This window comes from Lissotriton helveticus, chromosome 6, assembly GCF_964261635.1.
Source record: "Lissotriton helveticus chromosome 6, aLisHel1.1, whole genome shotgun sequence".
In the NCBI taxonomy this organism is placed as follows: Eukaryota; Metazoa; Chordata; class Amphibia; order Caudata; family Salamandridae; genus Lissotriton; species Lissotriton helveticus.
The window spans coordinates 689957991-689973590 of NC_136067.1; the positions used below are offsets into that span (position 1 = coordinate 689957991).

The 15600-nt window shown below is 41.8% G+C and overlaps 1 protein-coding gene across 1 annotated transcript in view; it reads right to left on the bottom strand.

Annotated features, from left to right (window-relative positions):
* Window positions 1–15600, bottom strand: part of CEP162 (centrosomal protein 162) — a 977479-nt gene that overhangs the window by 778561 nt on the left and 183318 nt on the right. The window contains exons 5-6 of the mRNA XM_078648156.1: window positions 14041–14224; window positions 6255–6331 (exon numbers count right to left, since the gene is read on the bottom strand). Of these exons, the coding sequence (XP_078504282.1) occupies window positions 6255–6331; window positions 14041–14224 (261 nt within the window). The remainder of the gene's footprint in view (window positions 1–6254; window positions 6332–14040; window positions 14225–15600) is intronic.

The window sequence follows — 15600 nt, forward strand, 5'->3', positions numbered from 1 at the left end:
AATATTCGAGTGGATATTTTTGAGGTAACGCTGCCCCGCTGCCTTTGCTTGCGACGTTGACAGCTAGCATTATTTCGCCGTCTATTTTCATTTTTGAACGAGTGATTGCAGCTACAGAAGCCGTTTGCACAGCTGCCTTTGAGGCTTCATCAGCTGAATTCACTGCAACGTGAACGCAATCACGTTGATGACTCAGTGTATGGATCACGTGAGCCTTTTGTAGTTCTTTCTGTAATTGAACTACTGGTCCCCAAAGCAACTTATGCTTTATTGTGCCACGTTTTGCATCTTTGAAACCGTTTTGAATCCAGTTCTGCAAGTATTCATTGTAAGATTGAACGCAGTAATTCGAATTGCACACTATGAGTGTGGGAAATTCGCGATCGGTATTTTCAAGCGCCATCTTGAATGCTTGCAGTTCAGCTGAGCTGTACAATCTTCGAGAGATTGCGTTTTTGTGACCATAGGTAGGAATTTACCATCGCGTCAGCGACTTTTAACGATCGCACACACAGCACTACAAGCTTGATTACCCCCAATAGCGGGCTGTGCTGATCCATCTGTGTACATTATACATTCATATTGATCAAGAGGCAGAATCTCAGTTGGCAGAGGACATTCTTGTTCGTATTGTAGAAATTCTTGTGTTTTCAAATAGGGGTCAAAAATGTATTCAACGTCATTTGCAGTAAGAATTAACCCATTGTATCCATCTCGGATGTAAAGCCTTTGCATTCGGAATGCTTGCTTTTGTCACTGCCTCTAAAGCAGGTACAGGAATAACGAGCATAATGCATTTTCCCTGTGCGAGGGCTCTCTCTTTTGCTACCGCAGTTTGAACCGCCGTCAGAATTTTTTCTGTAGAAGTAAATTTCATTTCAGCTTGTGTGTACAAGTGTGATTTATAAGCTATTGGTACTTCTTCACCTTCATTAAAGGTCAAGTACGTGAATCCGCATCTTCCTGGAATAATTTGGATTACAAGGTTGCGTTCGTTTACGCGTGTCTGTAAATGTGTTGTTGCTAACATGTCTGTTTGCACTGAACGCAAAATTTCTGTGTTTTTGAGTCCAATTAGCGGTTTTGAAATCAGGTTTTATTAATTCGTAGAGAGGTTTAACCCTTTCTGCGTATTTTAGAATACATGTTCTTCCGAAATTTAGGAAACCTAGAATGGACTACGTTTTTCAGCATTTTTGGAGGTTGGAGCAGTGCACACTTTTCTAAAACGTTGGCTGCTAGGCTTTTGCCTTCACTTGATAACTCGTATCCTAGAAAAAGGGCGTTGAGGTGGACAATTCTTGATTTTTTTTAATTGAATTTATACCCTTCAGAGGCGAATCCAAGTATATTGGTTTTCACTCTGTTCAAGTGCCTGTCCAAGTCATCGTCTGTTAGATAGAGGTCATCGACGTAAGATAATGCCACGTCATCATACATTTGTAGTAACTCTGTTACTCTAGCTGAAAATAACCCTGGACTAGTCTTGAATCCCTGGGGGAGACGACAAATAACCCTGGACTAGTCTTGAATCCCTGGGGGAGACGACAGAAGTGACGCTGTGTCCCCATAAATCGAGAAAGCGGTCAAGTACCTGCTTTCAGGTGCAATGTTTTGACCGAAGAAACAGTTAGGAATATCTAATGTGGTTTTATATTTTTTTATGCACAATGTTATTCATTAGTGCTGCACTATGTGTATTTTGTACTGCAAAAGTTTTACGACAAGAGTTTAAATGTCTGTAGTCCAAAACTAGACGATACCCAAAGGAACGTATTCCCTTGGATGTTCCTTTACTTTGTAGAAGTGAAACACATGTGATACTGGATTTGCTTCAGGGAAGACAATCCATGAATAGAATACCTCTGTCTGCCGATATTCATGTGTCTCTATGATAAAAATTACCCTACCACCTCTTGATGATAGGCCGTTTGTTATGAGCTTTATAGTGATGGTTTTCCTTAAGTTTTCCGGGATGATTATAGCAACCAGGTCGTCTTTTTGGAAACCTGTAACGTCTAAGCCCGGTTGGGTTGCAGTTGCTGCAGTTCCACCGGTTGCGTTATTGCCGTCGTTATTCGACATTGTTTAATGAAAATTTGCAGGGTAAGCGTCAAGGAAACAAAGATAAAGTGCACAATATTTTGGAACACTGTATCCTTCAACGTTGAACAAACCAAAAACTAATACATAGGATTTTCGTCCTACTCAGTTATGGCGGATATTTTATCCTTTTACCCACTCCAGACGTCTATTGGGAGTATTTTACGGGAAAAATTGAGTCTCTGATAAAAGCACGGCTGAGTTACTTTAGTATCTAGCATTAAATTAGTGCCTTACCAAACGTTGGGCGCCATGTAGTGTAGTTCCTATATTCCCAATAGGCTCTGCGCATTGGAATAATATATCCTATAGATTAGACGTAGGACTTAGGTCGACTAGGTCTCTATCGAATATATTAAACTTAATAGTGAGCGCCAGCTAGCTCAGAGGTCACTAGAAACTTTCTCGAATTCACAAGAAGGGATTAGTTTCTGACAACCACATAAACACGACAACATTGTTTCCCAAGAATAAGAAATGTATCTCTAGAGTCGCGGAAACAATAGATAAATATTTCACTCAGTCAATCGTGTATGCTTCGTTTCAACAGAGGTGCAGAGAAATAGAGACGGGCGTTTTCAATAAAAGGTTTTTATTGAACAGTCTTCTTTCTCTTGCAAGTAAAGTGAACTGCTACAATCATAATGCAGGCTGCAAAGTATAATGCTTACAGTGAGAATAGTATTATGAAATAATACTGTAGAAGCATTGTATGGTTTCTAAGCCATATAAAAAATACATACATAAATACATAGGCTAAAATACTCAACTGGTGCTCTCTAAAATACGCCTACCCCAATGTACCCAAGTCTAGTACGCGGGAGGGAGAAAGTAGGTGTGTAGCATAGGTTTAGTTTTCTTGCCAAGAATCTATCCAAGATTTCTCTTAGGTTCTAATCAGCTCCATACCTTAGTTTAGAATGAAAGAGGTTTGGTCTGTCTCGAGACTCGATTTCCCAACCACCGCGAGGGGAGCTTGGAAACACTAGAGCTGGATTCTCAGCGAGATGAAGGAAGCTTCTCGATCAGTGCTTCAGCTGGAGGGTCGGCTTCCTTCGGCACTTGCTGTAGCGAGCTGCGTCGGGCAAGTAGATAGTCGAACTGCTCCGAATCACTGTGTCTTGCTAGTGCAAGTGAAGGCATATTTATACCTTGAAGGTGCCTAGTTTGACATAAAGTCGGGCATAATAACGTCAGTAAAGAACCCCAAGGGAATTGTAGTTCTTTGTAAACTCCATGAGTTCTTGGACAAATCAATATTTAAGCAAGGTGAGTTCCCTGACTGCTTAAGCCGATTTTGCAAGAAATCGTTGCGACGTTTTGGTACGGGTGAAAGTAGCTATGCCAGTATTTAGACTGCATGGGCTATGTCTAAATAAGGGTATGATTTCTATGCCTATATTAGGGCAATGTGAATTGTACCTATAGAAGGGCATAAATCGGGAAAATTTGCTCGGATCCTAAAACACCATATATCACCCACTCCACTTTATTATGTACGACATTACTAAGTTCTAAGCACATAAAACATATCTAAAGCATGATGTGTTAAAACCCCACTTATAACCTGTATAAGGGCATAAATCAGGAAACTTCGCTCGGATCCTAAAACGCCATACAACAGGCTGTATTCTTATAAGCCAGAGGTTTTTTTCAGTTCCTTCAAATCTTGATGGTCTCTAAGTGTTAATCTTAAAGCGCTACGCCCTACCCCCTCCCTGATTCTTCAACGGAGCGGTTTAATTTCATGAATGGCACTTTGGAGGAAGGAATGTAATTTTTGACCCACTCTATGCTTTCCATCACAGGCTCGAAGAGTTTAGGTGTAGCATCAGCACCTACAGTAACTGTGGGCCTGATTAGGATGCCAGTCAGATCGGACACCTACAGGCCGTCGGAGGCGGTCCGACAGCGGACATGCTTTCGGCCCAACCACCACATTTCAATGCAGGCGGTCAGACCCTAAGCCGTTGGGGGGAACCACCGACTCACAAAAGATCTTGCGATCCCGACTGAGCACCAGTCAGAATCTCAATACCGAATGGAGGCAGTACCAATTCAGACACCGCCGTCGATATTATGATATCCCTTTTCCGACAGCCATTCCATGTCGGAAAGACCGCCATGCAAAGGCTATCGGAAATGGATTTTGGGGGCTCCAACAGGGCCCCTGTTAGTCGTGGGCCACTGTAAGGTGGCCTGGGTACACATGTAGTACCGCCACGCACCTTCATGCACCGTGTGCCATGGACCACATGGTGCATGCCACAAGATGCATGGATGTGCAGGAAGTGCTCCGTTACAAAGCGGCTTGTGATGCAGCATTTTTCTTGGGCCACAGCACAAGCCGCTTTGTAAAGGAGCACTTGTAACCGTCAGCCCGGTGGTTGCATCGTAATGCAGCAGTAGGACCGCTGACTGCTTGTCGGTCGGTCTCCAGACCAGGGCTATAGCGGTTGGCGGTCTGCCCGACCGCTACCCTAATCGGGCCGTGTGTTAGGTAAATGATGGAGCAGTGTCTTCCTTCATGAGTGGAAGTCCTTTGCTATGCTGATTCTAGACTTGAAAGTCTGAAGACTTAAAAGACAGCTGAGAAAATGTTGTGAGACTCCATTCTCTAAAGTAAAATTCACAAAAGTTTACGAGTATAAATTACTCATATTCGAAACTTTCTTTACACGATCTCAATAAATACAAACTAATCATTTTTTCGGTGATGAAAACCAAAGAATAATATTTCAAATACTCGGGCGTATAAGCGCTAAGGTAAGAAACTATCCCCCAGATGCACCAACAACCCATTTTACAATTCCTAATAGCGAAAAATACCGATTCGCTATTAAGGAATAGCAAAATGGAATGCATCAAGAAATCACAAAAGAAATAGCGATTTCTTAGAATTCCTTGCGAGTCGCAAATAAGGAATACCTCCCCATTCATTCCTATGGGCCTAGAGGCCCATAGGAATGAATGGGAAGACAATCTCAATTTGCGAATCGCAATTAGCGAATCGAAAATTGAGATTGCAATTTCAAGAGTGCAGGGGTGTCCAAAGGACACCCTGTTGCACCCCTGAAATTGATCTGTGCACATATGTTGCGCACACACATGCCCTTAGGGCATGTGTGTGCGCAACATGAAACTTTGAAAAATGCACTTTAGTGCATTTTTCAAATTTTTTGCAAATTACCTTGAAGTTGTACTTTATGGTAATTTGCGTGCCCTATTAGCGAATTCGCTATTTTTAAAACTTTCATGGATTGCATTTAAGGAATCTCAATTTGAGATTCCTTAAATGTAAATAATCGCAATTTAGCGATTTCTCAATTTGCGATTTTTGTATTAGGGATGATGCATCCCAAATGCAAAAATACTGGTCGCAATGGGGCAGATTCTGAGAATCTGCCCTTTGCGAGCGGATTTTTGTTTGATGCATCTAGCTGTTAGCACCTTCCTAAAAAGCCACTTAAGATCCAGGACACACATTCTATGGGACATGCGAGTCAAGAATTAAGCCTGCACATATGTGAGTTGTTGAGGTAATTGGCTCGTGGAAAATAAGTGTATGAGAAGCACTGTCACTTAAGAACAAAAACAAACTACAGAGCTTTTATCCAGACTCCAATGCCCGCCAATTAACGCAGCATTCAACTGACATGCTCCCCAATACCAAAAGAACTGTCGCAGCTGGCAGCACACGTTGCGGTTCAAGGAGTTAGAAAACAAGGCAGTTCTACATTTTATGGAAAATAAATGTTCTAGGTGAAAACTGGTTAATAGAACGGTGTGTTTTTTTCCCTGCTCATTTATTCAAGGATAATTCTCGGTTTACTCTTCAGCAAAGCCTAAGAAAAACACGGAATGAAAAGCATTGCAGACGTAGCTACATGTTTTGACCTGTTAAGCAAATATTGATACATCGCATGTGGTAATTCCCAGAAATGTCACAATGGCCAGCTTCTGCTTTTTAACTTAAATGTGTAGGGAGCAATTCTCCTGCTGGCCTGGTTAATAAACGCGTGGAGGTTGCACGTGCGCGAGCGCGTTCTCTCTCTCTCTATCTGCATCTTCTTAAAGTACAAAAAGGCACGAAGAAATAATACTGGACTCTATAGCAAAAATGTTTAATTGTGCGAAAAAGATTTTTTTACCTGACATGTCATCATGTTTCAATTTGTTGTCTTCGTCCTCTGCATCATCTGGCGCCATCTTCCCGTTTGGTTCATTTCTATCATAGGAAACATATGTCAATTTTAAATATATAGACATGATAATTCTATATAGGTCACAGCTCTTTGCTACCTCCAAATTGGTGCATTAAACTACACCACCTGAGGTTGCAATGTCAGTCACTTTACTAAGTAAATTAATAATTTTGCATTTATACTCGTGCAGCAAATATATAAATGGATGTTAGAGGATGCAGGGCCTAAAGTTAGACTCTGCAAACTTCTAAACTGTGTTCTGCTATGAGATTACATTACATTCTTCTGATTCGGTTTTATGAATTTCTTCGGTAAGACATGTAGTTCCAAAAGAATTGCACTGAAGTAAATTATTGCACTATTTCATTTTTTTTTCAATGTAGCAAAGAATGGGTCATGGCCAGTAAAATGTGCATCTTATGAAAGAAAAAAAAAGCCTCGCCCAGAATTCATTTCATTATTAAATCCAATAAAGTGCAGAGTTTTCAACAAACATTTAAATACATAAGTACTTACATCATTCCAAATTCACAATAAAAAAGATAGACATAAAGTGCATACATAATCGTTTCAGATAGTAAAGTGCTTAGGTCAGATTATCCTTCCTTTCTTCTAAGAACAAACCTTGCCCAGCATTCATTACATTCTTAAATCAAATAAAAAGCCCATCAAGCATTTAAATACAAAAGTGTGTTCATAGTTCCAAATACATAAAACAGAAATATATTTTAAAATTTAAAGTGCATACATAATTCGTTTCATGTAGTAAAGTGCTTAAGTTAGTCATGACCAATTCATAAATTATCGTTTACCAATTACTAGTGCAATTCAACTCCAATCCTGCCATATTCTGTTCAGTTTACTACCAAACCCACTCTTTTTGCATAACTAGCTTCTCTCGTAAAAAAACTCTGCATTTTAGTAAGCCATTGCGAGATTTTCGGTATCATCTCAGATTTCCATTTGGCTAGGATTAATGATCTTGCTACTAAAGTCGCCATAAAAATAAATTGGCGTTAGCTCTTCACCTACATCAGCTCCAGCAAAAAGAGCAGCTGAAGGATCGGGGGAGAAGTTAATTGAAAGATTTTTCCAATTTCTACAAACATACTCTGCCAGAAATGTATTAAATGCCTACATGTGAACCCCGTGTGTAGCCAATCCCCAGTTTCTTTTCCACATCTAAAGCATCTAGGATCCACAGCGGGATAGATTTTGTGAAGTCTGGCAGGGGTAAGTAGATCCATTTACTGAAAAATACCATCCTTCTTAAATTAGTTGCTCTTAGGGCCATGCAACTCATTTTATTGTCTCATGCCACTGTTAAAGGTTAAAGTGGCAGCCCGTGGATGAACAAACTCTCTCTAGATGATCTCAAATCACCTGCTTATTCTCCACAGACTTGAATAATCTATAACAATTCCACAGCCCTTTTGTTCTTAATACCAAATGGGCCCTCCCAAGATACATTCCATCGCTGTTTTCGGTACATATTAAGCCGGAGTAAACCTGCTTAATTGGTGCACAACTGAAAACAAGAAGCATATTATAGCCCCCCATAGCGGGCTATACCAGCTATTAAAGGCCCGCTGAAGCGTTAAAGGCCAGAGCCGAAGGCGAGGGACTTTAACGAAGCAGAGGGACTTTAAAAGCCGGTATAGCCCTGCTACGAAGGGCTATAAGGCTATTAGAACATTCTGTCACTAGAGGGCAAAATGTTCTAACAAATAAAACAAAGTCTTCAGGGAGCGCGAGGGGATTGAAATCCCCTCAGGCTCCCTGAAGCCTTTGTTGAAACATTGGAATGTTGGAGCTCCAAGCTTCTACCAACCATTATTATCTTGGAGCACTCCATTGTTTTCAATGGAGCTACCAACATTCCAATGTTCTAATCATCTTAATATTATGATTTAGGATTTCCTGCCAAGATAAGAATTTCTCATTTTTGTAGAATTCTTGTATTTTATGAAACCACAACTTTGCCCACTGGACGCAGTTCTGGAGAACCATTGAAGCCCCAAAGGAATGCATTCCGCTAAATTCATCTGGGGATGGAGCCAAGGGATTCCATATGCTTCCCAGATTCTTTGGAAATAAGATGTAATAACTCTAGGAATCTTATGAGACTTTTTTGGTAATTTGGGAATACACAAATAAGGAGCAAGGAGAATCTGAGATTCCTTAAGTATTAAGGTAAGAAAAAAATTGGCAGTGGACAGATCTCCTATATTATTATAGTTCAGCAAATTGATGAGCGATGCTTGTTAGTATAACAGTAAGTCAGGTAAGGCAACACCTCCACCTTACACTTCTCACTGCAGCGCTTGTAATTTTAATCTCGTTTTTTTGCTTGCCAAATAAATTGTCTTATTTCCTACTAAATACAATAAAAAAAGACTGAAGGACCTTAATCATTATATTAGAAAATAATAATAAAAAAAGTGGGAGAATACTCATTTTAATAAGAGCCACTCGTCCCATGATTGCTATGCGAAGATTCTTCCATTGTTTAAAAAGATTACGCATTTTGTTTAATGTAGGAATAAAATGTAGCAAAAATATATCCTCAAGTCGAGCGGTCACAAATATCCCAAGATACCTTATGGGGTTAGTTGTCGTATAATGTGCCTGCACTGCAGGAGGCAAAATATCTAAGGAGCAAATAAAAAGAAGCGCCTCTGATTTTAAATGATTTTTTTTTTTATATCCCCTATTTCTGTGAATCCCCTAATTTTAGAGAAGGCTCTCGATAACTTGTCTTTATCTGCTGCTAAATAAAGAGCCATATTGTCCGTGAAAAGCTTAAGTTTGGCGGATCCAGGGACAGGGGCTGAAATAGCACAATCTTGCCTAATAGTGCATGCCAAAGGCTTAATGAATAGGGAAAATAGCACTGGGGCTAGGGGATAGCCTTGATGTTTCCCCCGGCTAATAGAAATTGACCCAGCCATAATCCCATTAATAATTATAGAAGCCTTTGCATTATACGTTTTTCACCACCTGGCAAAATTTTGTTGGAACTGCAAATTTGTTCAAAACTGCAAAAAGAAAATACCACTGCACTCTATTGAATGCTTTTTCTGCGTCTCACATTATTATTGATGCTTTATTTTATTAGTACTAAAGTCTATTGCTTTAATTAGATAAAGGGTGTTAGAAGACAAAAGTCTGTCTTGAAGAAAATCATTTTGATTACAATTTATTAGCGAGGGGGCAACTTGTGAAAGCCGATTTGCAAGAATTTTAGAGAAAATCTTACAATCGACATTCAATAAACTTATAGGTCGATATGAATTGACCTATTCCTCAGATTTCCCCTTTTTGACAAAACTAATCACCGCTGCTTGGGTAAATGTATCGGGAACTGTATCCCCTTTAAAAATCCCATTAAATAATGAAACCAGAAAGGCGTTCAATTGGGGAGCGAAAGTCTATTAGGCCTCAATAGGTACTCAATCTAGCCCGCAAGCTCTGGCCCACGGAGATATATTCACCGCTCGCTTGACTTATCAGAGTGAAATATCTGTAAGCAAAAAGTTCTCTGCTCCATAGATAATATAGGACTATTTATCCCACCTAGCCAATCTATATCTTCCTCTGAGGTGGTATTATGAGACTCAAAGTAAAGCTCCATGTAATGATTGAGAAAGATCTCATAAATTTCTGGGGCATGCGAGGTAGATCTCATGGTGGCCGGACAGTTATTTGTTAATGCATTTGGCATCGTACCATCGCTTGGCGTACCAAGCCAAGTATCTACCTCTGTGATTGTTTCCTTCGTATCTTTTTTGCAGCACTGAATCGTAGTTCAGAATTTCTTTTGATGTAAAAAAGTCTTGTAAATTATTCTTCGTTCTAGAGAGCTTGATTTTGCCTTCTTGAGTAAGTAAGGCCAAGTGACGTGTCCTTTGCCTTACAGAGTTCTTTTTTTAGCTGCAATCTTTCTTAATTTGCTTTATTCCTCCAATAGAAGGTATAAGCAATTACTCCCCCTCTCAAAAAAGCCTTAAGAGTGCCCCATACCGAGAATGCTGAAGCTGTATTGACATTTAGCTTTAAGAAGTCCAATGCCAGGCGCATATGCGTAATCCACTGTTCATCAATTAACAGGGATTTGTCAAATACCCATCTATACCCAGTCTTGGCTTGGGTTTCGATTTTAAACTTAACTGAGCATACTGCGTGGTGCGGTCAGAAAATGGATTTTCATGTATCACAGACTCGGTTTTTAGTTGAGCATTGGAAATAAGAAAAAAATCAATATGAAAGGAAAAGTGGATTCTCCCTGAATAACATGTATACTTCCTCTCGCCTGGAAATTCATCTCTCCATCAGTCGACCATTTGACTAGTCTGACTGGGATGATGCTAATCAGAACCCCAGTCTCTCTGCTTTCTCCCTTAAATTGTTGTGGTGAGTACTTAGGTACATCCCAGATTGGATACTGGGGGTACAGTTATCAGTCCCTAGTATATGGGACTATGGTACCCAGGGCATGGGTAACCCAGAGGTCCCCCATTGTCTGAGGCATGCATTAAGCCACCTATGGGCGACCATTCAAAAGGGAACTACAGGTCTGCTATTGCAGCCTGTGTAAGATGGTGCTAGCAGAACTTACTACAGATATAAGTTTCCTATATCTAGAGTCACTGCACTTAAAACCTGTAAATCACCCCTATAGCAGGCCTTTGGAAACAGAGGATGCCCCTGCATGAGCAGGACACCCCTACAGCGTACACGTAAAGGCAACCACAAGCACAAATTGAGCACCAATTTTGCAGCAACACTTACTTCTCTCATCTAATGCCCTCAAATCGATGGCGGTGGGACTGCCCCCGACAGGAAATCTGTATGCATCCCCCCACCGACAGCCCTTCGGTCCGACTGTCGTATTACAATGCTGGCTGTCGAACCCTATTCTGTCAGGAGACAGACCGACGCCTTCAAGAGGATCTCAGATTCCAATGGAGCGGCGGTCCGAATCGTAGTCCTGAATGGAGGCGGTGCTGAGCCAGGCACCTCGGTCGGGATTACGATATCGCTTTCAGACAGCCTGTTCGTGGCAGGAACACGCTCATGTACAGGCTGTCGGAAACTGACATGAGGACCCTAAACATGGACCCCGTCTCTGGTGGTCCACTGCAAAGTGGCCATGGGAGCACATGTAGTGGCCCCACTCACATCCATCTACCGTGTGCCATGCACCACATGGTGCATGGCACACAGTCCACGGATGTGGTCCTGTTCACGGCGTCTTCTGCTATGGCCCTTTTTCTAGCTCGCAGCACAAGCTGCCATGAAAATAAGCACTTTGAAACCGCCAATGCGGCGGTCGTATCATATTTGGGTGGTCAGACTGGCACCTGCTTGTGGGGCGGTCTCCTGACCACCATTATAGAGGGTGGCGGTCCAACCGCCCGCTATCTCAATAAGGCCCTTAGTAACAGACACCTTTTTTCAGAACTGATCTGAAATGTAAATGAAATGTTTTGAAACAGGGACGATATCCCCAGTAGACCAGCAAACAGGATAACGAGAGGTGCCAAGGGGACAGGCCTCTGACCTAGGGAATAAATTACATAATAATTACCACAGGCCATTACATCATAAAGTTTGCTCACTTCTCAATGTACTGAAGATGTTTAAGCCACTACAGATTGAGCCTCCCAGCTTTACCCCATTGGTTACTTTCCTTACTGCATAAGGTTAAAGGTAATAACTGTAGCTTTCACAAAATGGGGTCGCACACTGCTAATACACCAGCGGGATCGCCCCTAAGGACCATGGCAATTGTAGTACCGTTTTCTGCGATGCATCTTCTTTCGAATTCTCACGTATCTTCAAATCTTCGCCATCCCTGTACACGTGTTTTGGGGTATTTACCCCTCGTCAGCAGGGATTAGGCTATCTTCTGGGGATGCTGCGTGCTGCCAAATATTACCAGGTATAGTACCACACAAAGGCACGCAGGTGCGGGATCCCAAGCTCATCAGCATACGGCTCCAAAAAGCATAAACATTCACAAAATGGGGTCGCACACTGCTAATACACCAGCGGGATAGCCCCTAAGGACCATGGTAATTGTAGTACCGTTTTCTGCGATGCATCTTCTTTCGAATTCTCACGTATCTTCAAATTTTCGCCATCCCTGTACACGTGTTTCGGAGTATGTACCCCTCGTCAGCAGGGATTAGGCTATCTTCTGGGGTTGCTGCGTGCTGCCAAATATTACCAGGTATAGTACCACACAAAGGCACGCAGGTGCGGGATCCCGAGCTCGTCAGCACACGGCTCCAAGGAGCATAAACATTCACAAAATGGGGTCGCACACTGCTAATACACCAGCGGGATCGCCCCTAAGGACCATGGTAATTGTAGTACCGTTTTCTGCGATGCATCTTCTTTCGAATTCTCACGTATCTTCAAATCTTCGCCATCCCTGTACACGTGTTTCGGGGTATTTACCCCTCGTCAGCAGGGATTAGGCTATCTGCTGGGGTTGCTGCGTGCTGCCAAATATTACCAGGTATAGTACCACACAAAGGCACGCAGGTGCGGGATCCCGAGCTCGTCAGCACACGGCTCCAAGGAGCATAAACATTCACAAAATGGGGTCGCACACTGCTAATACACCAGCGGGATCGCCCCTAAGGACCATGGTAATTGTAGTACCGTTTTCTGCGATGCATCTTCTTTCGAATTCTCACGTATCTTCAAATCTTCGCCATCCCTGTACACGTGTTTCGGGGTATTTACCCCTCGTCAGCAGGGATTAGGCTATCTGCTGGGGTTGCTGCGTGCTGCCAAATATTACCAGGTATAGTACCACACAAAGGCAAGCAGGTGCGGGATCCCGAGCTCATCAGCACACGGCTCCAAGGAGCATAAACATTCACAAAATGGGGTCGCACACTGCTAATACACCAGCGGGATCGCCCCTAAGGACCATGGTAATTGTAGTACCGTTTTCTGAGATGCATCTTGTTTCGAATTCTCACGTATCTTCAAATCTTCGCCATCCCTGTACAAGTTTTTGTGAATAACAACTGTAGCTGTGCAATCTATTGCTAATGACAGTGTGTAAAGACACGTTTCAGGCAGGCCATTGAATTAACATGCACAATCTTCTTTAATTTGTGGAAAAAAACAAGCGCGTGGAGCCAAAGTTTTCCTTAGGGAGTCTACTAGCAGGGTTCTGTCGAATACCAATTCTACCAGGTCTTGATTCTACCCACAACTCTTTCTTCCACCACCCTGTGATTCTTTTGACTTTAATCTTTATCTCACTCTTGCAGGTTGCTTTCCACTCCTGTTTTTCCATTTGTCACCGTCTGCCTATTTGTCGCTTCCTCTTTCCTTTTTCTGCCTTTCTCTTTCTTGCTCTGATGATGAAATATAACGCCCATTCTTGATAAATGAATGCTGGTGCTCATCACCTGCACAGCTGGCACAAATTAAGCACTCCGTAGAAGCAGTGCACAGATGCATCAACAATTACGGACTGTGCAATATAAAACTATTCAACGCTAAAATTCCTGGTCGAGTCCTGCAGACAAGAGAAGACTCTGATGTATGCATGTGGGAACAGCTCAAACCACTGATCAGTCGAAAGCCCACTACTTCTAACAACATTGGCCACATATTTTTGTTTAAAGCACGTAAATACTTGAGGCGTGGAACCATAAAAATAAATAAACAAATGGTTTATCTTTCTTCGTATTCGTTTTTTTACCCAATCAAGGCTGCGAGTTGAATGGAGTCTGCAGAATCCAGCTCCTTGTTTAATCGAGAATAATCGATTGTAGATGATGCCCCTCTCTCGAGTCTAGAAAAGAAACGTTCCTTCTCCTCCTGTTCCTCCAAAGTGTCCAGCCCAAAAGCAGCATGGTTCGGCCCAGATGCCACCACAACTGAATCTGAAATCAGAACAAGCACATTTAATCAAATGACAGGTCTGCCCTCAAAACACTACTTCAAAATCGTATTGACATTACTTCTTCTAAGTACTATGGCCTTGTGAGAGATGAGCTCAAATTAGACGTCATAGCTTGGCATTCAGTATATTCAATGTGATTGTGCGGAGCACTGCCCATGGATGCAGCAACCATGGCACAGTTGAATAACAGACTACCCCTATGGCAGGCGTTTGACATGCTAAATGCAGTATTTCTGGACCATGCAAGACACCAACTTTGGCCTTGGACAAGGATAATTTCCAATAAAGGGAAATATATTCATTTCAGCATGATCCAGAGCCAACAAGGACATTCTCGCAAAATGGTTTGAATATCGATTGATGTTGGCCATGAAAACAGACTATATAAATACACATTAAAAAGTAGGTTGATTTCATTCAATTGCAACAACACAAAGACAGAGCCATATCAGCAAATGCACATTCAAAAGTAAATGCAGCAAACGAGAATTAACGATGCAAATTGAACAATCTCGACCATAAGAATGAATGCATGTAAATACGTTAAGAAGTCGAATTGGGATATGGGATCGAAAAGTGTCACTAGCTAGTACATGGCTGATAGGGCAGACCATCGATAGCACAGCAAGTAGTGTAAAGCGTAAATGTTCTTCGAAAGGCTGTACAATGTATCTTACGGGCAAATTTCATGTCATTTCTAGTACCGTGTGAGAGGGGAGTAAAGGGACTAAGTGACATAAGCAAGTGAAGAACGGGGACCCGATCTGAAACTTTTATTGGTCATCAAATTCAGGTGTGCATAATAAATGACATGTGGCTGATAATAACATACAAATTCAAAGTACCAGGATCTTCTGACATTTACAACCAAAAATACAACCTAATACAATAGAGAATCCCTTAGCATTAGGGAATATCGACAGCCTTAAGCTTTAGCATGTGGGTGGAACATGGGTATTCTCAGAGGTAGCCTCAGACTGTGTCAGCAAAGGTTTTTTGGGGCACCCGGCAAGACATTTCGGGGCCAGTGTTAAAAAACTTTTCAGAAACAGGCTCAGATAAAAAAAGCCAAATATATCTTGCCTAAGTGCCGTAGGTAGACAGACACAGAGTCAGAAGTAGTGATAGGCAGAGAGAGAGAGGAAGAGAGGTAGAGGTAGGCAAACTGATAGAGGTGAGATAAAGCAAGAAAAAACACTTTCCTGGGATCCATGGAAGGTAGGAGCCCTGGACAATTGCCACTTTGCTCATGTCGTAACATCCTTTGGAAGAAGGTTAAGGGAAGGTCACTTGGAATTAGTGACCATGTAATAAAATGTAACTGAGTATTCAGATTCCTTCCTCATAATGTTTCAA